This window comes from Capricornis sumatraensis, chromosome 2 (genome assembly GCF_032405125.1).
Source record: "Capricornis sumatraensis isolate serow.1 chromosome 2, serow.2, whole genome shotgun sequence".
In the NCBI taxonomy this organism is placed as follows: Eukaryota; Metazoa; Chordata; class Mammalia; order Artiodactyla; family Bovidae; genus Capricornis; species Capricornis sumatraensis.
The window spans coordinates 144311000-144338553 of record NC_091070.1 but is presented as its reverse complement, the minus strand read 5'-3'; the positions used below and the strand labels follow the sequence as shown (position 1 = coordinate 144338553).

General features: G+C 38.1%; 1 protein-coding gene and 1 non-coding gene across 3 annotated transcripts in view; one reads left to right on the top strand and one right to left on the bottom strand.

The window, feature by feature from the left end:
• Positions 1–1734: 1734 nt before the first annotated feature.
• Positions 1735–27554, top strand: part of SLC35A3 (solute carrier family 35 member A3) — a 41953-nt gene continuing 16133 nt past the window's right edge. For both annotated transcript variants that reach the window (XM_068963605.1, XM_068963604.1), the window contains exons 1-2: positions 1735–1796; positions 26723–26927. In XM_068963605.1, the coding sequence (XP_068819706.1) occupies positions 26741–26927 (187 nt within the window). In that variant the 5' untranslated portion in view covers positions 1735–1796; positions 26723–26740. The remainder of the gene's footprint in view (positions 1797–26722; positions 26928–27554) is intronic.
• On the bottom strand, positions 17741–17851 carry LOC138074621 (U5 spliceosomal RNA). The gene has a single exon (XR_011144454.1). It is a non-coding gene; the product is annotated as a U5 spliceosomal RNA (small nuclear RNA).

Below are 27554 nucleotides of genomic sequence, written 5' to 3'. Positions count from 1 at the left end.
CAGAGACTCGTCAGGTTTGATCCCCTGGAGGAGGAAATGGCAACCCACTCCAGTATTCTTGCCTGGGAAATTCCATGGACAGAAGAGCCTGGCGAGCTACAGTCCATGGGGCTATAGTCCATGATGTCACAGTCAGTCAGATAGGACTAAGGTGCAACCATGCGCTGTATAGGTTGAATGGGTAGAGAGAATAAGGGCTAACATAATGGGGTACCTAAACTAGTTTCTGCTACATTAGCATCTAAGTACAAATTGTAAAGCTAGGAGAGGTCAATGAAAGCATTACTTCCTTTTGGTCATCAGTTTGGCAACCCATATCTTTACATCAGTTGTGGGTGTCATAAATATATTGAACCCTCTGTTTACATTGTTGTTTTTGTCTGTTTAGAGCTTTCGTCCTCTTCCAAGAGGCCAAAGCACCATGTTACTGTTTCCTAATGAATAATTGCCTCCACTTCTCTCCTTTTCATTTTAAAACTTTTTGAACAGACTAAAAAGTCTTTTTCTCTTAAAAAAAACTGTATTTATGTCATAAGGTATATTTTTTCCTGCTGAAGTATTTCTAAAATATTTTAAATCTTTTCCCTCTTACAAAAGGAGGAAGAGATTCATTATATATTCTCTCTGTATCTTAATCTTAGAATAGTGCCTAGCTATTATTATTATTATGCATCAGGCACATTTTACTTCCAAAATATTTAGAACAAACATGAAAATCTAAGATATATTCCACCATCCAGGAAATTTCTCAAGATCATGAGTGTTAGTCGCTCAAGTCGTGTCAGACTCTGCAACTCCCATGCACTGTAGGCCCTCCAGGCTCTTCTGTCCGTGGGATTTCCCAGGCAAGAATACTGACATTTCCTTCTCCATGGGATCTTCCCAACCCAGGTATCCAACCTGGGTCTCCTGCGTTGCAGGCAGATTCGTTTCCATCTGAGCCAAAATTTTAAAGCCAGTCATTCTACTGTAATACAGTTATTTAATTTTGTTTTTCTGCTCGCTTTCTCCGTTTGTCTTTCTCAGACGTAGTTTTAATCATATAGAAACGGGCTTAATTCATAGCGGCGTGGTGTTAAGAGGAAAGGAATAATCCTACCCTACTAATTTGGTGGCGCTGCTCTAGGCTCTGTTCAGCCTCAGGGTCTAAACCAGGGTGGGAGAAGCGGTTATTTCCAACCGAACAAGGCTTCCAGAAAAATGAGTGGCAGCCTGCGCCAGAGCGAATCTCGTTAGTTTTCACTGTCACTGACATTTCTAGAACCCAGTTTGTTTGCTTCTTGGATCCACCTCCTCACTCCCTCTCAGGGTTCTTTGCCCCCAAAGGACTTTGACTTTACTTTCGCAGTCTCACACCCTGGCGCCCTTCGCCACCAGGCAGTCCGGCAGAGGCACGCCGCTCACTCCGTCCGCTATGTCCCTTTAGGAAACAAATAGCAGGAGGCACTGCCCCAGGCAAGGACACGACAGTGAAGCCGGCACCGGGGGTCGCCCGCGGAGCCTCTGAAGTCCTCGTCTTGGGGATGGAGTTGCCAAGTGCCAAGCTGGGACCAGCAGAGCCGAGCCGGGAACGGCGTTCACCCGGGCCGAGGCGGCAGCCGGAGCGATTGGGAGACGGGACCGCGGGAACCCGGAAACGCCTGGGCCGCACCGGGCCGGCGGCAGCGACGGCGGCGGTAGCGAGTGGCGCTGCGCTTCGAGGGTCGCGGGGGACCCGGCGGGCGCCGCAGCCCGGGGCGCCGGGCCGAGCTGAGCCGCCGCCCCCAGTACGCGCAGCCGGCCGAGCTGCGCGGAAGGTGAGCCTGGTGCGCTCCTGGGTGGCGGCGGGCACGGACAGGCCGGTGGCCTCAGCTTTGGCCGGGGCAGCTCCGGGAGGGTGCAGCGGGCGCGGGGCTGATACGAAGTCTGTCTGAGTGAAGGGAACGGTGTGGAATACCTTAAGTACTAGCTGAGTGCGGGGTGGGAGTGGACGAAGTGACACGTTGTAAGTACGAGGGACGACGTGAGGAATGTGCTGGGTGTAGGAAGGAACAGGGCTCCAGGAAAGGGGTGTGTCAACCGAATGAAAACGGCAGTGTGTGCTTTAGAGTCTGGGGCGTGCAGAACCGAGTGGCCGGAGGGCCAGGCTGGCGGTCATTCCATTTGCGAACTGCCCTGGAGCTCCCGCTCGGTATACGGCCCTGTGGCTGATGCCGAGCCAGGAGACCGGGACCCTGCGCTGAAGAACCCTCAGGGACTTCAAGAAATGGAAAGGTTGTCCTTGGTAAGGCTAGTACGCAGGCAAAGGCTGTCTGAGGCCAGGTGGGATTCCTATCAGAAAAGGTGTGCTTGTTGGGTTCTGAGTGTTTAGGAAGGGAAGATTTTAATTAACTTTTATTAAAAGCAGCTAAACTACAGGGGACGCTGGTTCAAATGAATTAAAAGGTAATATTAAATGTAGTACTGGGGCCATGCTTGGTAAAACACGTTTCATTACTTTATGGTACAAGACTGAATCTTTTATTAAGTTCTGTTACATGCAGTAATTGAAAATGGAACCGCAGTTTTTTTGTTTTCGATCAGCATTCAACTTTGGTAGTTAAAAATGAAATTCGGTAGTTTCTCACTTGGTTCACTTACTCATTTTCGCTGGTAAACTCAGATTGTTTCCTTTAAAAGCATGACTTCTAAATTTACATTCCTAGTCCTAACTTTCCTCCCAAGTATTGATTCTACTTTTTCAGCATCCCAGTTTGCTTGTTCTCTTTTTCATTTCTGTGCTAAACGTGACTTCTCTTGCTTCTTCTTACTTGCTCTGTGGCAGTGGCTGGGTTTGCTGCCCTCAGCCTATCTCCCTTCCAGTAACTCCCCTTGAAACCTCTTTTCAAAACCAGAGGTCTTATGTATTCCTTGGTTTCTCTTTCCTCAGACATACTCAACTGACTTTCTATTGAATCCGGATTAAATTTAAAATTATTTAGGTTACCAACCAAAGCTCTTCAAAAATGTGTAGCTGTCCTTGACTTCAATCAAATCAACACGTCCCTTTCATTCTTTTTTAAAAAAATTATTTTATCCCATGAGTTCTGTTTTTTAGCTCAATCATAATAGTTACTTTGAAGTTAATTTCTGAGCATGTTCTATGCCTACATGCCTTCTCTGCTTACATCCTTTCTTCCTACAAGGAAGGCCTTTTTTCCCATCTTTGTAGAAATCATTCTGTCCATCTTTGCAAAAGGTATTCTTTAATGCCATCTCCTTTACTTTTTTTAAAAAATTGAGATTAATTGACATACAATTCTGTATTAGTTTCCAGTGTACATCATAATGATTTGATATTTGTATGTATTGCAAAATTATCACCACAAATCTAGTTAACATTCATCACCACACATAGATACAAAATTTTTCTTGTAATGACAGCTTTTAAGATTTTAAGTTTACTCTTTCTGCAACTTTCAAATATACAATATGGTATTATTAACTATAGTTACCATCCTGTGCAGTATTCCCAGGACTTCTTTTCCAACTGGAAATTGCTACTTCCTTCTTATAAAGCTCTCTAAAGTCTATCTTCAGTCCAAAACATTCTTCTCTTGTGTGCCGCACTTTATAAGTATTTTATAATATTTGTTAAATTAGCATTTTGCTATCATTTTTTGAGAAAGTTATCTATACTACCTCAAAGATTTATTACTTTGAGGATCAAGTAAAGTACTAAAACATAGAACAGAAAAGCATTTTCAAATATAAGATTAATAAAAAGCTGAAATAAGATTATACTACAACACAAAAGTGATCATTCTAAACAGAAATAGAATCATAAACTCAGAGAACAAGCAGGTGGTTACCTGAGGATACAGGGATGGAGGGAGGGGAGAAATAGGTGGAAGAGATAAAAAGGTACAACTTTCAGTAACAAATGGTCACAAGTAGGAAATGTACAGTGTGGGAAATATAGTCAATACATATGTAAATCTTAGGTGGCAGATGGTGACTATATGTATCACAGTGATCACTTTAGAAATGTCTAGAAATAGCAAATCACATGATGCATACCAGGAACTAGCATAGTGTTGTATGTCAGCTGTACTTCAAAAACAAACTCAGAAAAAAGACATCAGATTTGTGCTTACCAGAGGGTGGCAGGGTGGAAGGTAGGGTGGAATTGGAAGAAGGTAGTCAAAAGGCAAAAACTTTCCGTCATAAGATGAATAAGTACTAGGGCTATAATGTACAACGTGATAAAGGTATTACTTCTGTACTTTATATATCAAAGTTGAGAGTAAATCGTAAACATTCTCATCATAAGGCAAAAAACATAAATATATGTTTTCTATTTAATTTACATGAGAAGATTGATATTCACTAAATTTACTGTGGTAATCATTTCACGATGTATGTAAGTCAAATCATTATGCAGTACAACATAAAATTATGTGGTGCTGAATGTCAATTATAGCTCAATAAAACTGGAAGAAATAATAAGTTATCCAGGTTGTCTAGCTTCAACTTGCAGGGCTTTGGGGAAAGGACAGTGTTTAGTTTTTGTGATTCCAAGTCAGAGTAGAGAAAGTTGAAAATGTTAGTTTAGAGAGTCATAACTAGATATTGGAGGAAACTAGAATAATTCAGGGATCCAGTCCAGTGTACATGAAGATTACAAAACCTCAAAGACAGTGGACTACAGTAGAATTTGATATCCACAAAAGTGTGCTACTGAAACATAAATGTTCTCTCTATAGTCCTCTCTACTTCTACCAAAGATAGTCACAGTAAGACTAATTTGTTTGCAAAATAAGTCTAGTCTCATTAAACTTGGCCTGATTATTTATGTAAATGCAGTAAGAATAGTAATTGACCATAAAGACTCTTTTAAAAATCTGCCTTGCTATAACTTTTCAGAAGGAATCTCAGACGTTTGAAAGTATCTCAAGCCCAGAAAGCCAAGCCAAGGACTGACCATCAGATTTCTGCTGTAATACTTAGATTTGAGTGAATTTCTCTCTTCTTTTTCCTTGAGGTCCCTAAGAAATCCTGAGTTCTTGGATCCACCAGAAAATGACCTTCCTTACTCACCTGATATGGCTGGGAACTATGAAAGCAAGATACCAGGGGTTTTGTGTGTGTGTGTGTGTGTTTTAGTTTGTTTTTGTTTTTCTGGAAGGGGCTTCATTGACCTTGTAAAGTGAAAGTTGGAATTGTGTCCCAGTGGACTATACAGTCCATGGAATTCTCCAGGCCAGAATACTGGAGTGGGAACCCTTTCCCTTCTCCAGGTGATCTTCCCAACCCAGGTATTGAACCCAGGTCTCCCACATTGCAGGCGGATTCTTTACCAAAAGAATGGTGGACTTTATACAAAGTCTACTTTAATTCCTTAAAGTTGATATTATCCTCAAATATGACATCTCAGTCAAAACTTTGGCAGTATAGCCAGTGTTTCCAATTGTATCCTATCACAAGGAAAACAGATTCTTATTGAACATAGGCAAGTAACTATAGTGTCATGAAATTAAGAACACTCACTATTAATTTCTGATTTCTTGAAGAATCACGTAGGGAGAAACAGATAAATAAATGATTCAGTTCTGTTTACAAAGATATAATTTACCAAATTGCTTTCTAGTTTAAGAAAAAAGGTTTCCTTCAGTCTGTTAAGGTGTTAAAGAGCTAGCAATGTTTTCAACAAAAAGTCATAAAATTAAAAATCATTCTCATCATTTTCTCAGTCCCATGTAATTATTCCTGTTTTGCTTGATCTAAAGTTAGTAGTTTCACGAATCCATTAATTTTTTCCATTAGACTTGTAGAATTTATTACCTAGTTCAATGGTATGATCTTAAAGTTATTACAAATCTGTAATGTAGAGTACTTATCAGTGTTATTTTCTTGAATCTTTTTGAAGACAAATGTTTTGGACAAACTTCAGGAAGGCATAAGAGTAAAACAGTAACCATTTGTAAATGACAGAAGACTTAAAAATGGTCATAGTTAAGGATCTAGTGAGAATTCATTCTAATGCAGTGGAGAAGGAAATTTGATTATTTCTGGGTACACAAAATTTTAAGATGATAACATCTCACCCCCACCCCCAAGCTGGCAGTTTTCAGTAGGACACCAGCTGCAGATGAGATGTAACCCACATTTCTGTCTGGTCATATTTTTTTGGCCCCCAACCTTACAGTTGAGTTGCTTGCATACACAAGAATCATAACCTGCATGCCTGAGCAGGCAGAAAACCAACCCCAGTTTTTCAGGACACAAAATGAGACAAACCAGAAAGCAATAGCTGTCCCTGGGAAGGCAAGAATCAAACCATGAGTGGGCTTCCCTGGTGGCTCAGTGGTAAAGAATCTGCCTGTCAGCAAATTTGGAAAACTCAGCTGTGGCCACAGGACTGGAAAAGGTCAGTTTTCATTCCAGTTCCTAAGAAGGGCAATGCCAGTGAATGTTCAGACTACTATACAGTTGCACTAATTTCACATGCTAGCAAGGTAATGCTCAAAATCCTTCAAGCTAGGCTTCAGCAATTCATGAACTAGGCTTCAGCAGTACAGATGACAAGCTGGATTTAGAAAAGACAGAGGAACCAGAAATCAAGTTGCCAGCATCCTTTGGATTATGGAAGATGCAAGCAAATTCCAGAAAAACATCTTTATTGACTGTGCTAAAGCTTTTGGCTCTGTGGAACACAACAAACTATGGACGATTCTTAAAGAGATGGGAATACCAGACCACCTTACCTGTCTCCTGAGAAACCTGTATGCAGGTCAAGAACCAACAGTTAGAACCAGATATGGAACAATGGACTGGTTCAAAATTGAGAAAGGAATATATCAAGTCTGTATATTGTCACCCTGCTTATTTAACTTATATGCAGAGTACATCATGCAAAATGCCAGGCTGGATGAATCACAACCTAGAATCAGGATTGCAAGGGGAAGTATCAACAACCTCAGATACGCAGATGATAACCACCCTAATGGCAGAAAGTGAAGAGGAACTAAAGAGCCTCTTGATAAAAGTAAGAGGAGAGTGAAAAAGCTGGCTTAAAACTCAGCATTCAAAAACCTAAGATCATGACATCCAGTCCCATCACTTCACAGCAAATAGAAGGGGAAAAAGTAGAAGCAGTGACAGATTTTATTTTCTTGGGCTCCCAAATCACTGGACAGTGACTGCAGTCATCAAATTAAAAGATGCTTGCTCCTTGGAAGAAAAGCTATGGCCAACCTAGACAGCATGTTACAAAGCAGAGACATCACTTTGCCATCAGAGGTCCATATAGTCAAAGCCATGGTTTTTCCACGACTGAACGACTGAACTGAACTGAACTGATGGTTTTTCCAGTAGTCATGTGCAGATGTGAGAATTGGGCCATAAAGAAGTCTGAGTCCCCAAAAGTTGATGCTTTTGAGTTGTGGTGATGGAGAAAACTCTTGAGAGTCCCTTGGACAGCAAGGAGATCAAACCTGTCAATCCTAAATATTCATTGGAAGGACTGATGCTGAAGCTGAAGCTCCAATACTATGGCTACTTAATGTGAAGAGCTGACTCATTAGAAAAGACCCTGATAAAGGGAAAGACTGATATAAGAAGGAGAGGAGGGCATCACTGACTTCGTGGATGTGAATTTGAGCAAACTCTGGGGGATGGTGAAGAACAGGGAAGCCTGGCATGCTGCAGTCCGTGGGGTCATAAAGAGTCAGATGACTTAGCAACTGAACAGCAACAACAATGCAGTATTGCTTGGTCCCTGGACCTGGAGGATCACACACGCCGCAGAGCTAAACCCATGGGTCACAGCTGCTGAGCCTATGCTCTACAGCCCAGAAACTGCAACTACTGAGCCCGTGTGCCCTAGAACCTGTGCTCCGCAATAAGGAAGCTACTGCAATGAGAAACCCTTGCACCACAGCTAGAGAGTAGCTCCTGCTCACTGCAACCAGAGAAAAGCCCATGAAGCAACAAAGACCCAGCACAGCCAAAAATAAATAGAATAATAAACAATGGATACACCAAAACCATTTTATATACAAAGTTGCAATTCAGAGTGAATTTTTACAAATGTTCTCTCCTGCTAATCTGAATTTGTAAAGGACAATGTGAGAATTTACCTTCCTCTCTTAGTCTCCTCTCCTGTGATTCATAGTCAGTCTTCCTTGGTTGATGAAGCTCCTTTGGGGAGTGGATTTATGACAGTTGACTTCCTTTTAGAGGATTTATGTTTAAGCAGATAAGGGAAATTCAGAGAGGTTTCCCTGCATTTTAATACCTACTACTCAATATGTCAAAGTAGCATATTTGGGGAATGACATATTTTGTTTCCCATCACCACCTTTTAAATGAGAATATTCAGGGTCAGACAGATCAAACCCTGTGTCCTACATACGCTCTCTGGGCTGCCTCAGTTATATTTGAAATGGATATAATTTGTATCAAACTCAGTTGAAAGTATGTAGGATGAATGACTGGACAAATAATTAGAATCCACTGAAATATTCTCTCCCTTAAAGCCTAATCCTTCAGTAGCTATGAAGTATAACTTTTGAGTTTATCTCCCTTTATTAGAGAAGGAAGTTTCTATTTGATAACAATCTGCTGTGGATTTGTGTGTGTCTGTGAAATTATAAAAAACTGGAGTAAATTGTAGACCTGTCTGGGTTACTGAGGTAGCTTGAACATCATCAACTAGTAGTTGATAATAATGTGTGTATGAATTTATTAAAGTTCAGATCAATATGAATTGGTAGCTTAACATTAGCTTTCACCTGTCTGAAAGACAGGTGTATCCTAAGTACATTAAACTTAATTGTTTCCTTTAATGAAGGAGTATAGTGCTGTGATTATATATGGTTTTTTTAATATGCATTTTAATGATTGGTTTTTGAGTGTCTTCTGCTATATAAATTTGAAAGTGTTTGGTATATAAATATGAGTGTTTATTTTATAAGCTAAAGTGTAACTCAGATGCTCAATCCAGATTGCCTACCCAAAACTCTTACTAGTTTATCATTCATGTCAGAGATACCATCCCATATGGAACCAAAGAATCAGTTGCTGCCTGGAGATAAGCACTTTAATTGAAAAGCTCTGGTAAGTCAGGTAATATAGTAGAAAACAGAGTTAAAATAAAGTTGGAATTTTAGATCATGTCAGATAAATGCTAAAAAAGAAAATTATTCCAGTAAGGAAATGTCCGCACATGACTTTATACATACTCTGCCTAGTTTTTCTATAAAAGGTAGATAAGGTTTTTCTAAATTCATATGTATAAAAAGCCAGTTTTAAATGTTACTAGTGGCATTTTGTTGGAGAATGCAGTGGCAACCCACTTCAGTACTCTGGCCTGGAAAATCCCATGGATGGAGGAGCCTGGTGGGCTGTAGTTGGTGGGGTTGTAAAGAGTTGGACACGACTGAGCAACTTCACTTTCAGTTTTCACTTTCATGCATTGGAGAAGGAAATGGCAACCCACTCTGGTGTTGTTGCCTGGAGAATCTCAGGGATGGGGGAGCCTGGTGGGCTGCCGTCTATGGGGTCGCACAGAGTCGGACATGACTGAAGCGACTTAGCAGCAGCAGCAGCAGTGGCATTTTGTAACATATGTCTTATTCAGTTCAGTTCAATTCAGTTGCTCAGTCATGTCCGACTCCTTGCGACCCCATGAACTGCAGTACGCCAGGCCTCCCTGTCCATCACCAACTCCTGGAGTCCACCTAAACCCATGTCTATTGTGTCGGTGATGCCATCCAACCATCTCATCCTCTGTCGTCCCCTTCTCCTCCCGCCTTCAATCTTTCCCAGCATTAGGGTCTTTTCAAATGCAAAAAGTGGCCAAAGTATTGGAGTTTCAGCTTCAACATCAGTCCCTCCAATGAACACCCAGGACTGATCTCCTTTAGGATGGACTGGTTGGATCTCCTCACAGTCTAAGGGACTCTGAAGAGTCTTCTCCAACACCACAGTTCAAAGACATCAATTCTTCTGTGTTCAGCTTTCTTTATAGTCCAACTCTCACATCCATACATGACTACTAGAAAAACCATAGCCTTGACTAAATGGACCTTTGTTGGCAAAGTATTGTCTCTGCTTTTGAATATACTGTCCAGGTTGGTCATAACTTTCCTTCCAAGGAGCAAACGTCTTTTAATTTCATGGCTGCAGGTACCATCTGCAGTGATTTTGGAGCCCCCAAAAATAAAGTCAGCCACTGTTTGCACTGTTTCCCCATCTGTTTGCCATGAAGTGATGGGACCAGATGCCATGATCTTTGTTTTCTGAATGTTGAGCTTTAAGCCAAAATTTTCACTCTTCTTTCACTCTCATCAAGAGGCTCTTTAGTTTCCTCTTCACTTTCTGCCATAAGGGTGGTGTCATCTGCATATCTGAGGGTATTGATATTTCTCCCAGCAATCTTGATTCCAGCTTGTGCTTTCTCCGGCCCAGCATTTCTCATGATGTACTCTGCATGTAAGTTAAATAAGCAGGGTGACAATATACAACCTTGACATACTCCTTTTCCTATTTGGAACCAATCTGTTGTTCCATGTCCAGTTCTAACTGTTCCTTCCTGACCTGTATACAGGTTTCTCAAAAGGCAGGTCAGGTGGTCTAGGATTCCCATCTCTTTCAGAATTTTCCACAGTTTATTGTGATCCACACAGTCAAAGGCTTTGGCATAGTCAATAAAGCAGAAATAGATGTTTTTCTGGAACTCTCTTGCTTTTTCAATGATCCAGCATATGTTGGCAATTTGATCTCTGGTTCCTCTACCTTTTCTAAAACCAGCTTGAACATCTGGAAGTTCATAGTTCACGTATTGCTGAAGCCTGGCTTGGAGAATTTTGAGCATTACTTTACTAGCGTGTGAGATGAGTGCAATTGTGCGGTAGTTTGAGCATTCTTTGGCATTACCTTTCTTTGGGATTGGAATGAAAACTGACCTTTTCCAGTCCTGTGGCCACTGCTGAGTTTTCCCAATTTGCTGGTATCTTGAGTGCAGCACTTTCACAGCATCATCTTTCAGAATTTGAAACAGCTCCACTGGAATTCCATCACCTCCACTAGCTTTGTTCATAGTGATGCTTCCTAAGGCCCACCTGACTTCACATTCCAGGATGTCCGGCTCTAGGTGAGTGGGAGTGATCACACCTTCGTGATTATCTGCGTCATGAAGATCTGTTTTGTACAGTTCTTCTGTGTATTCTTGCCACCTCTTCTTAATATCTTCTGCTTCTGTTAGGTCCATACCATTTCTGTCCTTTATTGAGCCCATCTTTGCATGAAATGTTCCCTTGGTATCTCTAATTTTCTTGAAGAGATCTCTAGTCTTTCCCATTCTGTTGTTTTCCTCTATTTCTTTGCATTGATCGCTGAGGAAGGCTTTCTTATCTCTCCTTGCTGTTCTTTGGAACTCTGCATTCAGATGCTTATATGTTTCCTTTTCTCCTTTGCTTTTCACTTCTCTTCTTTTCACAGCTATCTGTAAGGCCTCCCCAGACAGCCATTTTGCTTTTTTGCATTTCTTTTTCTTGGGGATGGTCTTGTTGCCTGTCTCCTGTACAGTGTCACGGACCTCCGTCCATAGTTCATCAGGCACTCTGTCTATCAGATCTAGTCCCATAAATCTATTTCTCAACTTCCACTGTATAATTATAAGGGATTTGATTTAGGTCATACCTGAATGGTCTAGTGGTTTTCTCCACTTTGTTCAATTTAAGTCTGAATTTGGCAATAAGGAGTTCATAATCTGAGCCACAGTCCACTCCCGGTCTTGTTTTTGCTGACTGTTTTATCCAGTGCATACTGAGATGAGGCAATGTAGAATTATAATGACTGTTTTGTGATTTATATCCTTTAAACCATCCTATGAAGTACATACTATTGTTTATTCCTATTTTACAGGTAAGAGAAAGGAGGAACAGAGGTTAAGTGTTTTGCCTTGGATATGGTTATGTGGAGACAGAATGTGAAGTTATACAGTCTGGTGGAGACATACTCTAATGTTATGGTGACTGACTGTCTAAAACTTAGACATGTTTCAACACTTAGGCATTATTGCAAAGACCATGCAGTAGACTCCTTGCAAAAATTCATGGGCCATGAATTGTAGCTTTGACTGAGAGAAATCATGCTTCGTATCTGAATTGTGGCATATTATGCAAAGGAAGTTATAGACTTAATATCTCAGAACTTCAGTTTTTAATCTGTCAAATGAGTGGTATCTCCTTTACAGATTAAATGAGTTTTAAGTGAGATGATGCCTATAAAGTATTTAGCACAATGTCTGATTGGTTGCAGGTGCTCAGTAAATAGTTATTTCATTAATTTAACTTCTCTTGTGAAGTTGCAACTGTTAGAAAATATTTAATGAAAACCAGTTCCATTTGTTTTTTATGTATATACAGAGAGACTTAATTCACAGGGTCATTTTTCTCTTCTGAGAATTTACATATTACAGAGTTTATTTGTTCTTTTATAAATCTAGCATAGAGTAAATGACTAATATGTGACCGGCACTGTATTTCAGTTAAACTTTACAAATAGGAAAGCCGTGTGATTAGATCCACATTTTATTAAGACATTGCTATATGGACGGTAGATTTAGAGCTGTGAAACCCTGAAGGCTCTCCCCGTCAGAAATGAAGCAGAGCATGAGATAGATTCATATTGTATTCAGAAATAGAAACAGAAACTCACAGACATAGAAAACAAACTTATGATTACCAAAGGGGAAAAGCAGGAGGGGTAAATTAGGAGTTTGAGATTAGCAGATAGAAACTACTATGTATAAAATAGATAAACAAGATCCTACCATTTGGCACAGGCACCTATATTCAATATCTTATAATGACCTATAATGAAAAATAATTATGCATGTATAACTGAATCACTTTGCTATATACCAGAAACCATTGTAAATCAACTATACAGTAGTTCAATAAAAATTTTTTTGTTTTGGAAACAAAAAAGCATAAAACAAAATATTTTTATATCCTATGTAGTTAATACAACCATAGCAAATAGAAACTACTAAGACTATTATAGGTTTACTTGGGAGTGGTTGCGTTGTCAGATTTAGAATGGATTTGAATTTTAATACTGGAATTTTGTCCTTATAGGAGTGCGGTAATCTTTTATTAGTTACCCAAGCACAAATTAACAGCTTAGGATTTTTAAAAATTTTAAAATCTTTGACAGTTTGCCAGGCCATAAACTATCAGTAACAATTCATGTGAAGTTTCAGTTAAATTATTTTCACTGATAAACATATTTTTCTAAAACTATAACCATTTGTGAAGGCTGCAAAGAAAAATATTTTAAGGCCCCTTATCTTAAAGATTTATCCTCAGGCTGAATTAAATAACGAGCTAGACATTATTCTTGATTACCCTAGTACAGTTTAATACTTAAACATTTTTAAAATGTTAGAAAATATTAGAACCCTATTATTAATGTTAGTGCTTGAAAATCAAAGCTATTTTATAGGACTGTGTTTGACTTTCTACATATATATAGATAAATTTCAGATGGTATGTTTTGACAAATGTAGTATACCCGAAATTGGGTAGTAAATCATGTTAAAGGAGTCAGTTTGAGGGTAATTGAATATCGACAGAAAACTTAAAATTGGGAAAACAATTTTCCAAAATTGTTTTCAAAATTGTTTTCTAGCTTGTACATTTATCTCTGATTATCTACTATTAATATTTCTGGTTATAAAAACAGAGACTAATAAACATGTAATCTTACTTTCTTTTGCCTTTATTTTCTTTAAAATAGCAAAGAAATGGATGTTTTATAAAATTAGCTGTAGTAGAATTACTTTGTAATGTTTGTCAAGTCTTTACCTTCCCTGTAGAAGTGTTATTATTAATCATTTAGTTTTATCAACCAAGTGGATAGGCTTCAGATTTTCCATAATGGATGATCACTAGACTGATATCTCATTTTTTGGTATCCTTGATTTGTTACTGATTTTGGCATTTATTTTTAAAAATATATTTATTGAGCACATACTATGTGCCAGGAACTGTTCTATGCACTTTTCAGTATTACCCAGTTTTCCTGTTAACTTATTAATAACTCTTTTGAGTACTGAAAGCTTAATTTTAACCAGTCTTCTTCCAGCACATAGTAAATGCATTCTTCCCGACTACACAAGGACTGGAGAACAATTACATTTTTTCATTATAGACTCAGATGCTTGGTTTGGTTTCCTGGGGCTGCTGTAACAAATTACCACATGTTCGATTGCTTAAAATAAGAGTAATGTATTCTCCCACAGTTTTGCAGGCAAGAAATCCAAAATCAGTATCATTGGGCTAATATCGAAGTGTCAGAGGGATTATGTTCCCTCCGGAGGCTTTAGGGCATAATCCACTCCAGTTTTTCTTCCAGCTTCTGGTGGGCGCCAACATTATTTGGTTTGTGGCATCACTCCAGTCTGGAATATCACTCCAGATGCTCAAGGCCAGCATCTTCAGATTTCTTTTTCCTCCATCTTTACAGTGCTGTCTTCTCTTTCGTGCATGAATGTTCAGTCATGGCCGACTCTTTGCAGCCCTTTGGACTGTAGCCCTCCAGGGTGTTTTTAGGCAAGAATAGCAGAGTGAGTTGCCATTTCCTCTTCCAGGGTATCTTCCTAGCTTAGGGATCAAACCTGTGCCTTATTTTCTCACCTGACTGCAGGTGGATTCTTTACCCGCTGAGCCATAGGAAAAGCCTTCTTTTAAGTATTTGTATTTTCCTCTTTTGTCTTTTATGAGGACACTTGCATTGGCATTTAGGATTTACTTAGCTAATTCAGAATAATTTTCCCATCTGAAGATCCTTAACTTCATTTCATCTGCAAAATTCCCTTTTCCAAATAAGGTAACATTTACAGGTTCTAGGGATTAGGAACTGTTGCTTAGTAGGGTCAGCAGTTGGGAAGAGTTGACTTAGAGCAGGGAAGAGAGGATGAATGGAACCTGCTAGCACCTTTGTTTGTGTTTCATCACATTTAACTCTTGAGAATCTTCTGGAGTAATGGCTCTTGCTTCATTCACTCTGCCTTCCAAATTTTGTGCAGGTTTTATGTTTAATTGATTCTGACCCAGCACCATATAGAGAAGGGGATTTGGGGAAATGTGTTTCAGTTTAACCATTACTGTATACAGTAATAATACAAGGACTGTAATTTCCCTGTGATACTTTCCTATCATACACTGTGTCATAGCAGTTTACACCTTTATATTGTTGTTGTTTAGTCTCTAAGTCGTGTCTGACCCTTTTGCGACGCTATGGACTGTAGCCTGCCAGGCTTCTCTGTCCATGGGTTTTCCCAGGCAAGAATACTGGAGTGGGTTACCATTTCCTTCTCTGACCCAGGGATCAAGCCCCCATCTCCTGCCTTGGCAGGCCGATTCTTTGCCACTGAGCCACCTGGGAAGCCCTTGCATCCTTATACTATTTCTTAAATTATTTGAATAATCTGTTGTCTTCCAAGCTAGAGGATAAGCCCTCCAAAGAAAAAGATTATATTTGTTTTGTTCATCATTGTATATCCAGTGCTCATCATAGTGCCTGACCATGGTATGTATGTATTTAAACATGGTGGGTGAATTGTGTCATACCTTTATTTTCTACTTCTGACCCCAATCTCCTGAGTCTTGAAACTATCCTAATGGTTAGTGCCTGTGACCCTGTCATGGAGGAGGAATTTTTCCTGTAATTTTTCTAGGTTCTTCTGACTGGTCTCAGAATTGAATTGACATGAGATAGATTGAGAAAAGAAAAAGCACACAAAAGTTTAATAACACATGTACATACAGAGACCCAGGAAAACTGAGTAACTTGTCAAAATGGCTGAAACCCTCATCTTAAATACCCTCTGCAGCTAAAGACAAAAGAGGATGTTGGAGGTAGTGGTTTGTTTCTTCAAAGAGGAGGAAAGCAATTGACATGAAGATGGAAAAGCAAAAGTTTGCTAAGTAAATATTTGCCGGGCCATGCAGTGACAGTGGTTCAGAGTGGACTATGATCTCTAGGCTCTGCCTAGAGTTTCCACCACACATAGCCCATATTCCTTGCAGATATCTCTGGTGATATTCTGGGAACAGGCCCTCTGTCTAAATTCCCTTTTTTTTTTTTTTTCCAGTCAGTTAGGGGAAAGGTCAAAGTTTCTTGCTGAGTCTTTAGGGCTTTCACTGTTTTCAGCTTGAAATAATCTGCATGTTGAAGAGATACTTTGGGGTGGCAACTTTTGCCACCCTACAGACCCTACCTGGATTGTACACTAGCCTCTGTTCTTTGTAGAATGCCTTGTAACTTCAGCCTTTAGCTGTCAGTGGCAGGATGTGACCACAGCAGAAAGTGGTAGAATAGCAAAGGGGTAGGGAGATGGATGAGTGAGAAAGGAGTACCTTTTCACGTGGCACCTACCTCACAGTAGAAGGGAATCTTAGCGCTGTATTTTTTAGGTCATTATGTTTCCCCAATCATTAACATGCGTAAAGAGTACGATAATACTGGACAATTTTTAATCTAAAAACTAGAATGCAAAGAGGTTTTATATTTGTGAAGTTGAAGGAATATTTGAGTACTATTGATTTTATCTGAATGTAGAAGTGAAAAATCTGCAGTCTATAAAGAAAAAAACAAGTTAAAAATTGACAGTACTCTAACTTACATACAGGTGATATTGTCTTATGTACACAGAAACCTGGCACCTTGAAGAAGAAAAGGGAGGAGAAACAATGAAAAGTTGTTTAACTTAGAATGTAATAGGAACCACAAACTATAGAGTCAGTTGCTAAGTGTTACTGAACAGGATTTTGCTTTTCTTAAGCACTCAAGAGTGAACTTAAGCTCACTAGTTTAGTGGAAGTTATTATTTCTACTGTAGAAACAAAATTGACTATATTGATAATATAAAGTACCTTTAACTTATGTGTCTTTTCACTTTTATAAAAAAATAAGACTTTCGAATTTTCCACAGGAATATTATGAACTTCAAGTACAACTTGGAAGTTGCAACTTTGGGGGGAATATTATCTCTACTGAGATAGTTTGGAAAGAAGACATATACATGCCAGGTGTGATGAATTTTGTTCATCATTATTTAGCATACAGTTATAGGTTGCGGTTTTAAAGTTTTGGCATCATGGAAGATAATGGACAAAAAATTGCAGCTGAAGTCAGCATTTCTGTATGTATTTGCTTTTTCTGTTCATTTACTTAGAAAATACTTGGAAGGTTTGTTTTTATACTAATAGCTGTTTCTGACTACTCTGAATTTATATTTGCATACCACTTTATAATGTGTGTTTTTATATGTTCTCTATTATGCATCAATAATGTGTGATATATAAGACTTAGGAAGTGTATTTCAGAACTAGTGTTTAGCAAATGTAAAAATAGCTCACTCTAAGAAATCTTAAGTTAGAAATTTAGCCTTTTGTTTTTATAATGAAAGGAAAATTAATTTTCAGAATTCCTTAGGTACTTAATAGTCTTTAAAAATCCACATAAATTGTACTACAATTTAAAAACATTAATTAAACATTTAGTTTTGCAGGACTTTTAGTGGCTGGAGACATAACAGCAAAATACAGATATTGTCTCAGTGAATAATGGGCTTCATACACAGACCTAAAGATTAGACATATAAGTTATTGGAAATAACTTTGTAGCCAGGCTGATTTTCAGATTTTTCTACAAGTAAAAAATAAATAGAAAATTTTAGTATATAGTGTTTTTTTCTTTTTTTTTCAGTCTTATCTTACAAGGCCTCAAACAATTGAAGTAACACTCATACTAATCCCCCCCAACAAGAATCTTTAGTAAAAGGCAAAAGATTCAATTTGAAGAGAAACATGAGTATAGAGTTGAATGTTTCAGAATTTGGTTAATGCCTACCTAGTGCAATAATAATGGTATAAACAAACAAGTAATTTCTCACTCACCCTGATTAACATAAGGGTGAAAGTAGTAGTAGTGATTAATGATAAATATACTTTATGTAATGTATATTTTTTAAAATGTTTAAAGCCTTTAAGTAACTCAGAATTGGTTGACAAAGCATTATAAAGGCAAAGATCTTAGGGAGCTACTTTAATGAAAATAAGGGATATGTAATTAGCATATCAAATATGCTTAATTAAACCTTCTAGTATTTTTGAAAAACCTTTTTTTTCCCCTGAAGATTATTAATTACTGAGAATTTTTTGAACTCTTAATAAGTTCACTAATATTTTTTACACACAATTCTAACCAAGTCATCATACAAACTCGTCAAATACGAATGAATGGGGGTTATTAGGTGAATGAAGTTTTTGTTGTACATTTTTCTTTTAAGAAGTGAGAAGGGATTTAAAAATAATAAAACTCAACTTTGTAAATATCAAACTTCTCTGGCACTTCAGAAGAAAAATAGTGATCAGAAAGCAAATACAAGATCTTTTCTAGTGACTAAGCAAATCCTGAAATATTCCTGTGCAAAGGACTTTTAGAAGGACTTGCAGTGTGACTGTATCAGATTAGTATGTTTATAGTATACACACACCAGGATTACAGTTATACATTATTATTGTTATACACTAATAACTTTATAATAGTTAATATATGTTATGTATTGCTATATGTATACTCACAGTATACAATGTAATTTTTTTTTGCTGCACTGGGTCTTTGTTGCTTTTGTGCAGTCTTTCTTTAATTGCAGAGAGCGGAGTCTATTCTTCGTTGAAGTGCTTCGGGCTTCTCATTGCAGTGGCTTTTCTTGTTGCAGAGCACGGGCTATGTGGGCTTCAGTAGTTCAGCATGTGGGCTCAGTAGTTGTTGAACAACTACTTAGTTGCTCCACAGCATGTGGAATCTTCCCAGACCAGGGATTAAACCTGTGTCCCTGCATTGGCAGGCAGATTCTTATCTACTGTGCCACCAGGGAAGTCCTCAAAGTTTACAATTTAAATATTGAGATAATACTTCTGGATGAAAAAATTGAAATAAATTGTGTATAGTTGGAACTAGAAGAGACCTGAGAAGTCATATAAAATATTAAATTTTAGAAAAATAGCTTGAAACAAATTAGCTTATATAATATTTAGGAGCTACTTGTTGAAAAATGTTAAGAAAATTTTTAAATTTAAATCTTTAAAAGGAGAAAAAAGGATCTTAAATGTTCATCAGTAGGAGAATGGGTAAATAGAAGGCCTGCTTATTTGATGCAACATTATAGAGTTATTAAAAGCAATGAACTAGGTCTGTATGTCAACACAGAAGCCAAAACAATGCTGACTACAGTAAGGAAGATGCTAAATAATGTATACCATGTTTGTATAGGTATGTATAGTAAATATAAAACATTAAATATATTTAATATAATTATATTAATATACTGTATATTATGTTATTACATGTTCTATATAGATATAATTCTATTAATGTTTAAAATATTGAAATATTTTATATTAAAAGTTTGATGCCATGTGTATATATTAAAATATTTAGGCTTACACATATTTCTGTGTAGGTATATAAAATTTTAAAAGTGCACAGAAGTACATACTCCAAACACATGTTAATAGGGGCACAGTGAGGGATAAGACTTAGAGTTGTGGCTTAGAGAGAATTTTAACTGTAATGTTTTATTCCTTTAAAAAAGGAAAGATAAGCAAATGTGACAAGATTGATACTTGTTAGTTCTAGGTGGTGGAATTGTGGACATTTGTTACATTCTTGGTATTTTATTATATTTTTAAAATCCATTCTTTTCCCTCAAGAAAGATCTACTGTTTTAGGAGAATTTAGAACTTTTTGATTACAAGACTTTATTTCCTATGTAACTAAGAATCTCCAAAAATTGTTGAAGTCCTTTCAGTGGGAATATGAAATGGCCTAGGTACTTTTTATCTTTGCTGCTAATGTCCTCAGGTTTAGAGATTTCCCAAAAACTTAAGAAAAAATGACAGAATCTATATCAAAATATTTTCATATATCTTTGAGTAGTGGGATTGGGTTCAATATAATTTTTGTTTCTACATTTTTCTCACTAACAGTAACTACTTTTTAAAGTAAATAAAATAATAAATGCTTTTTTAGAAAAACCATAACAAACCGAACCAAAGAAAGTCATCAGAATGAAATAGTACTGTTTATTGATCAGGAACAATACATTTTTCATGTCTTAGCTTTAAAGTGAAAGTGGAGCATCTAAGCATCCTGACCCTTCTAATACTGCTCTAAATCTGAGAGCCTCACTGAACTCCAGGTGGGTTCAGGGAGCTTAGTAATTGGGGTCTTTAAAGGAACATGGGTGTTAATTTGTTGAATGGTACATGAGGGTTTTGACAGTAAACTGAATGTGGCTACATTTGGGAAAGAACAGTTTCTTATTGATTATTGATATGTAAGTTTCTTGGGTAGGAAATTTCTGTGAAACAAAGAATAACCTGGAAACTAGATGATTGGTATCACCTGAAAGGATAAAATAAGGGGGATTAGGCAATGAGAAAACAATGTAGGAGAGACTGAAATTAAATATTAAACATGAAAATGTTAGAAGTTTGTTTTCAGTTATAATGGGAAAATATTGTAGATTCTGAAATGAAGAAACAGTCTTATAGAGGTAGAACATAATCTTTGTTTTCATCTATTTTGTTTTTATATATTTGCTTTGCATATAGGAGTTGTATTAAATGAAAGTACGTACTTCTACCTATATTGTACTCTAAAATCAAACTAAGTGTTTGTTTGTCTTAGAATTACACTTCTTGACAGAGGATGAGATGGTTGGATGGCATCACTGACTCAGTGAACATAAGTTTGAGCAAACTCTGGGAGATAATGAAGAACAGGGGAGCCTGGCATGCTGCAGTCTGTGGGGTTGCAAAGGGTGATTGATGTTAATTTATTTGATAAAAAATTAATAATACATGAAAGTCATGTTGTACTGCTTAAACTGATACAGTACTAGATATCTTATCTCAGTTAAACTGGAAAAAAAAAGAAATAGGAAAAAAAAAAGAAATACTTGATTTTTTTCATTTTGAATTTTTTTTCTTCCTTTAGGCAGAATTGTAAATTCAACTGTAATTCTTTACAGGTGCTCTAGTGCACATAATCATGTGTTTGCATATATTTTACTTCTTAACTTCATATTAGAAAAACAACATCCCTCTTTCCTCCTGCATGTTTCCTCTACTTCTCATACAGAATGTTTCACTTCTGACACTTCCGGTCATCAAATCTGTGTCGGGGTTTTCCCCACACCAAGGCAAATTCTCTGCAGCGCCAGCTAGATGTCCTTCGGCAGTTCCGATACTACCGATCTGGAGATGGTGTTGGATCCCATTCTCACAAGGGCTCAGTCTCACAAGACTGCTCCCGCCCTACTTCATATCCTGATCACAACCTGGGTCCCCAGTTACCAACTGACTTGGCCTTAGCTACAAATCAGAGGTCCTCAGGCTTGATTAAATTGCTAGAGTGGCTCATAGAACTCAGGGAAACATTTATGTTCACCAGTTCATTAAAGGATATGATAAAGGATACAGATGAACAATCAGATGAAGATTAGGGCAGGGTCTGGGAGGGTTCCCAGCACAGGAACTTCTGTACCCATGGACTTGGGGTGCTTCACCTTCCCTGTACGGATGTGTTCACCAACCTGGAGGCACTCCGCACCCTATACTGTTGGGATTTTATGGAGGCTTCATCATGTAGGCATGATAGATCGTTAACTCCATATTCAGCCCTTCTGCCTTCTTAAGACAATGGGGGAGTAGGGGAGCTCAGAGATGGGGCTGAAAATTCCAAGCTTCTAATCATGGCTTGTTTTTTCTGCTGAGCAGCTCTCATTCAGGACTCATCCAGAAGCCCACCCAAATTTGCCTTATTAAAACAAAAGACACATCTATCGCTCAGAAAATTATGAGGATTTCAGGAGCAATGTGTCAGGAACTGGGGTCAAAGACCAAATATTAGAACAAAAGATGCTCCTAGTGGCCTTATCACTTAGGGAAATACCAGGGTTTCAGGAGCCAGGGGCAGAAACCAGTGTATATTTTTTTCTATTCTCTCACAGACTTAGAAAAATAAAAAATAACATTGTGAGAGACTAAGAATATCAAGAACTGCATTATCACAGTGAATGTTTATATTGATGTTGTATATACTTGAAAGTGGAAAAGCCAAATTGTAGAAGTAATATATCCTGGCTTAGAATCTGACCTTTACATTTTCATTTGAAAAGAAATCAGAGTATTCCCGTTATAATATGTACATTATGGTCTTCAGTTCAGTTCACTCTGTTAGTCATGTCTGACTCTTTGTGACCCCATGGACCACAGCACGCCAGGCCTCCCTATCTATCACCAACTCCCGGAGTTTACCCAAACTCATATCCACCGAGTTGGTGATGCCATCCATCCATCTCATCCTCTGTTGTCCCTTTCTCCTCCTGCCCTCAATCTTTCCCAGTATCAGGGTCTTATCAAATGAGTCGGCTCTCCTCATCAGGTGGCCAAAGTATTGGAGTTTCAGCTTCAACATCAGTCCTTCAAATGAACACTCAGGACTGATCTCCTTTAGGATGGACTGGTTGGATCTCCTTGCAGTCCAAGGGACTCTCAAGAGTCTTCTCCAACACCACAGTTCAAAAGCATCAGTTCTTCAGTGCTCAGCTTTCTTCACAGTCCAACTCTCACATCCATACATGACTACTGGAAAAACCGTAGCCTTGACTAGATGGACCTTTCTTGGCAAAGTAATCTCTCTGCTTTTTAAAATGCTATCTAGGTTGGTCATAACTTTCCTTTTTTTCAGTATGCATCTTTTAATTTCATGGCTGCAGTCACCATCTGCAGTGATTTTGGAGCCCCAAGAAATAAAGTCTGACACTGTTTCCACTGTTTCCCCATCTATCTGCCATGAAGTGATGGGACCGGATGCCATGATCTTCGTTTTCTGAATATTGAGCTTTTAGCCAACCCTTTCACTCTCCTCTTTCACTTTCATCAAGAGGCTTTTTAGTTCCTCTTCACTTTCTGCCATAGAGGTGGTGTCATCTGCATATCTGAGGTTATTAATATTTCTCCCGGCAATCTTGATTCCAGCTTGTGCTTCCTCCAGCCCAGTGTTTCTGATGATGTACTCTGCATAGAAGTTTAAAAGCAGGGTGACAATATACAGCTTTGATGTACTCCTTTCCCTATTTGGAACCAGTCTGTTGTTTCATGTCCAGTTCTAACTGTTGCTTCTTGCCTGCATACGGATTTCTCAAGAGTCAGGTCAAGTGGTCTGGTATTCCCTTCTCTTTCAGAATTTTCCACAGTTTATTGTGATCCACACAGTCAAAGGCTTTGGCTTAGTCAATAAGGCAGAAGTAGATGTTTTCCTGGAACTCTCTTGGTTTTTTGATAATGCAGCAAATGTTGGCAATTTGATCTCTGTTTCCTCTGCCTTTTCTAAAACCAGCTTGAACATCTGAAGTTCACAGTTCATGTCCTGCTGAAGCCTGGCTTGGAGAATTTTGAGCATTACATTACTAGCGTGTGCTGCTGCTGCTGCTGCTAAGTCGCTTCAGTTGTGTCCAACTCTGTGCGACCCCGTAGATGGCAGCCCACCAGGCTCCGCTGTCCCTGGGATTCTCCAGGCAAGAATACTGAAGTGGGTTGCCATTTCCTTCTCCGAGGCATGAAAGTAAAAAGTGAAAGTGAAGTCGCTCAGTCGTGTCCAACTCTTAGCGACCCTGTGGACTGCAGCCTACCAGGCTCCTCCGTCCATGGGATTTTCCAGGCAGGAGTACTGGAGTGGGGTGCCATTGCCTTCGTACTAGCGTGTGAGATGAGTGCAATTGTGCAATAGTTTGAGCATTCTTTGGCATTGCCTTTCTTTAGGATTGGAATGAAAACTGACCTTTTCCAGTCCTGTGGCCACTGCAGAGTTTTAGTTGTACAGAATAAACAAAAGACTTTGTTGAACTGATTTGAAATAATTTTGTAACATTTTCCAGGAAAATCAAATACCTTTGCCAAATGTAGATTGCTGGCAACTTACTCTCCTTTTATACAGAGATAAAAGGCCACCAGGAAATCTTTGAAATTTTACAGTGGCATGTAATGTGATCTAGAGAACCTGATATTTGACTTTATAACTGCTATTTCCAATTAGTAGTTACAAGGCCTTGAAGAAGTCATCTAACTTCTCTGTTCACTGTTTTCTTTATTGTACGATGAACAGATTGTACTAGATGATTTATAACACATTTTCCACCTCTAAAATGCTACCGTTTTATTTCACATTAGGATTCTTTTGCTCACACAGATTTATAAGAATGGGATAGATGGGTGATAAAGTGGTTGTGCCACTTTACATTCCCACTAGCAAAATTGAGAGTTCTTTTCACTTTAAACCCTCTTCAACACTTGGTAGCATCAGTTTTTAAGACTTCATCTATTCTCGTAGGTATATATTTATCTCATTGTGGCTTTAATTTGTATTTCTCTAATGACTGTGATATTGAACATTTTTTCATGGGCATATTAGCCATTTTATCTTTTGTTGGTGAAATGTTAATCAAATCTTTTGTCCATTTTCATTTGGATAATTTTTTTCTACTCATTGTGTTATAAGAGTTCTGTATACATTCTAGATACAAGGCCATGGTCAGATTTTTGTATTGAGAATATTTTCCTCCATGATGTGGTTTGCCTTTCATTATTTTTACAGTATCTTCAGAAGAGCAGATTTAAACTTTGATGATGTCCAATTTTTCCACATTTCTCTTTTGTGGTTTGTGCGTTTTGTAAGAAATGTGGATATTATTTTCTCCTATGTTTTCCCCTTGAATATTTATATATTTAGCTTTTATAACAGCTCTATTTCTAGTTAATATTTGGCACAATGCAGATAAATAGTGGTTCATTTAAAAACTACAGATAGCTCATTGTTTCAGAATTATTTGTTAAAAAGACTATGCTTTCTTTTTGGTACCTTTGTCAAAATTATTTGACCAAATATGTATGGATCTTGTTCTGGAGTTCATTCTGTTCCATTGATCTATTCTTCTGTCCTTATGTTAACACCAGTCTATTTCTAGAGCTTTATAGTAAGTCTGGAATTTCAGTAGTCTAACCCCTTCCACTTTATTTTTCCTTTTCAAATTTGTTTTGGTTGTCCAGGTCCTTTGTATTTTCCTGTAAATTTTCAAATCAGTTTGTCAGTTTCTACCAAAAAAAAAAACCCTTCAGGGATTCTTTTTTTTTTTTTTTTAGATTGAATCTTTAGATGAATTTGAAGCAAAGATGTGGCTTGGGGCAGAGAGGCAGTTCACTGACCATGCACACTACATTAAGTCCTTCCTTGAAGGAGGATCTTAGTGGATCATCTCCAGGTCTACAGAGTTTTAGTGACTGATGGTGTTATTCAGATCTTTTGTATTCTTCCTGGATTGTGTGTGTGTGTGTGTGTATTCTATCAGTTACTGAGAAAGGTGGATTAAAGTCCCATATTCTGACTGTAGATTTACATGTTCTTCCTTTTAGTTCTGTCAGCTTTATGTATTTAAAGCTATGTTAGCACATGTACATTTATAATATCTTCCTGATGTGTTGACTTTTATCATTATGAAGTATCCTTTAATTCTAAAAATAATTCTTATATAGTCTGTTTTGCCTGATACTAATCTAACTCCTCCAACTTTCTCATAGCTATTTTTATCATGGCTTGTCTTTTTCCAGTCCTTTTAGTTTTTAACATATTTGTATGTTCATATTAAAGTGAGTCTCTTAGAGCTAATATTAAATTACTTTCGGAAAAATATTGGAGCTTTGCTTCTTTTATTTTGGGGGGATGCTGGATGAAGTGTACATGAGAACTTCTACTTTTTCTTTCAATGATGTAGATATAAAATTATTTCAAGAATGTTTATAATTGCTTGTTGGTGGCGCATTTTTGTAGTGACCTCTTTAAAATTCTTGACTGATAACTCCAACACCTGTACTAACTATGTGTTGTTGCCTGTTGATTGTTCTTATTTATCCTAGTTGAGATTTTTTTGTCTTTTAGTGTGATGAGTACACTCATTTTGGATTGTATCCTGGGCATTTAGAGCGTTATGAGACCTCAGTTCCTTAAATAGAACTTAAATAGACAGCCACTGGAGAGGGAGGAATGGTGCTGTGTCTTCAATGACATTCACCTTGTATAGGGCAGGAGTGGCTGCCCCCATGATCTGTTTGGCTACAGTGTCTGGTGGGGGCTGGGAGGGCCACCAACTCTGTGGTCATTTGGGCAAGTTAGGGATGGTCAGCAAGGCTGGGCCCACAGATTACACAGCACTCAGTTAGGAAGGTCGCATCCTGTAGGACTGCTGTCTTCCCAGTCCTTGGTTGGAGACGGTGAGTTTTTTCTTACGGCTTTTTTATTATTGACCTATATCTGCTGGTGGTTCCAGTTTGTGAACTGCTATAGCACCCAGGGTGAGATACATGATTGGCAAAAATCTCAGGGAATTCGCTGCTACATCACTCAAGATCTGCAGTCTCTAGCCAGTTTGTCTTATTTTTTCACGTTTTCAGAGTCGTCTTATAATTGCTTTGTCTTTGGTCCAAGATTTATAGTTGTAACTAGCAGGAAAAATAGGGTGGAATGCACTTTATCTTCTTTGGAATGAGACATCTCTTACTGTTTTTTAATGTTTCTAATTTCTATGTTTTCTAACTTTATTTGCCCTGTATATTTTGTTTTTCAGGCAAATGAAGATAAAACAATGTCAGCCAACCTAAAATACCTTTCTTTAGGAATTTTGGTCTTTCAGACTACCAGTTTGGTTCTAACGATGCGTTATTCTAGGACATTAAAAGAAGAGGGGCCTCGTTATCTATCATCTACAGCTGTGGTTGTTGCTGAAATTTTGAAGATAATGGCCTGCATTTTATTAGTCTACAAAGATAGCAGTAGGTATCTAGGGGTTTTTGTGTGTTTTTTGTGTCACTGAAGTTTATTTAATTGTTTTGGAGTTATTCATCTATATATGAATAACCTATAAATATATAGGTTATTCATATATAGACCCACACACATACATATGTGTATAAGACTTCCCTGTTGGCTCAGCAGTAAAGAATCCACCTGCAATGCAGGACCCACAAAACACTCCGGTCCTATCCTTGGTTGGGAAGATCCCCTGGAGTAGGAAATGGCAACCCACTCCAGGAGAATCCCATGGAATTAGAGGAGCCTGGTGGGCTGCCGTCTATGGGGTCGCACAGAATCGGACAGGACTGAAGTGACTTAGCAGCAGCAGCAGCAGAGAAATGTCTGCTTAAGTCTGTTGCCCATTTTTGAATTGGGTTGTTTGTAAATTTTGTATACTTTTGAAACTGTCATGTTGGCCATTGTAGCTGGAGTGTATTGATCTGGGAGAAACAAAAAGAGATTGCATTTGTATTCAGAAAATAATAAATGTTTAAAAAGATGCTCTAGCAATGAGAAAAATCAAATTAAAGCCACAACACTCAATTTTATACCCTCAGACTGCTAATAAGAAAAATGTGATAACATTAATTATTTAAAAATTTAAT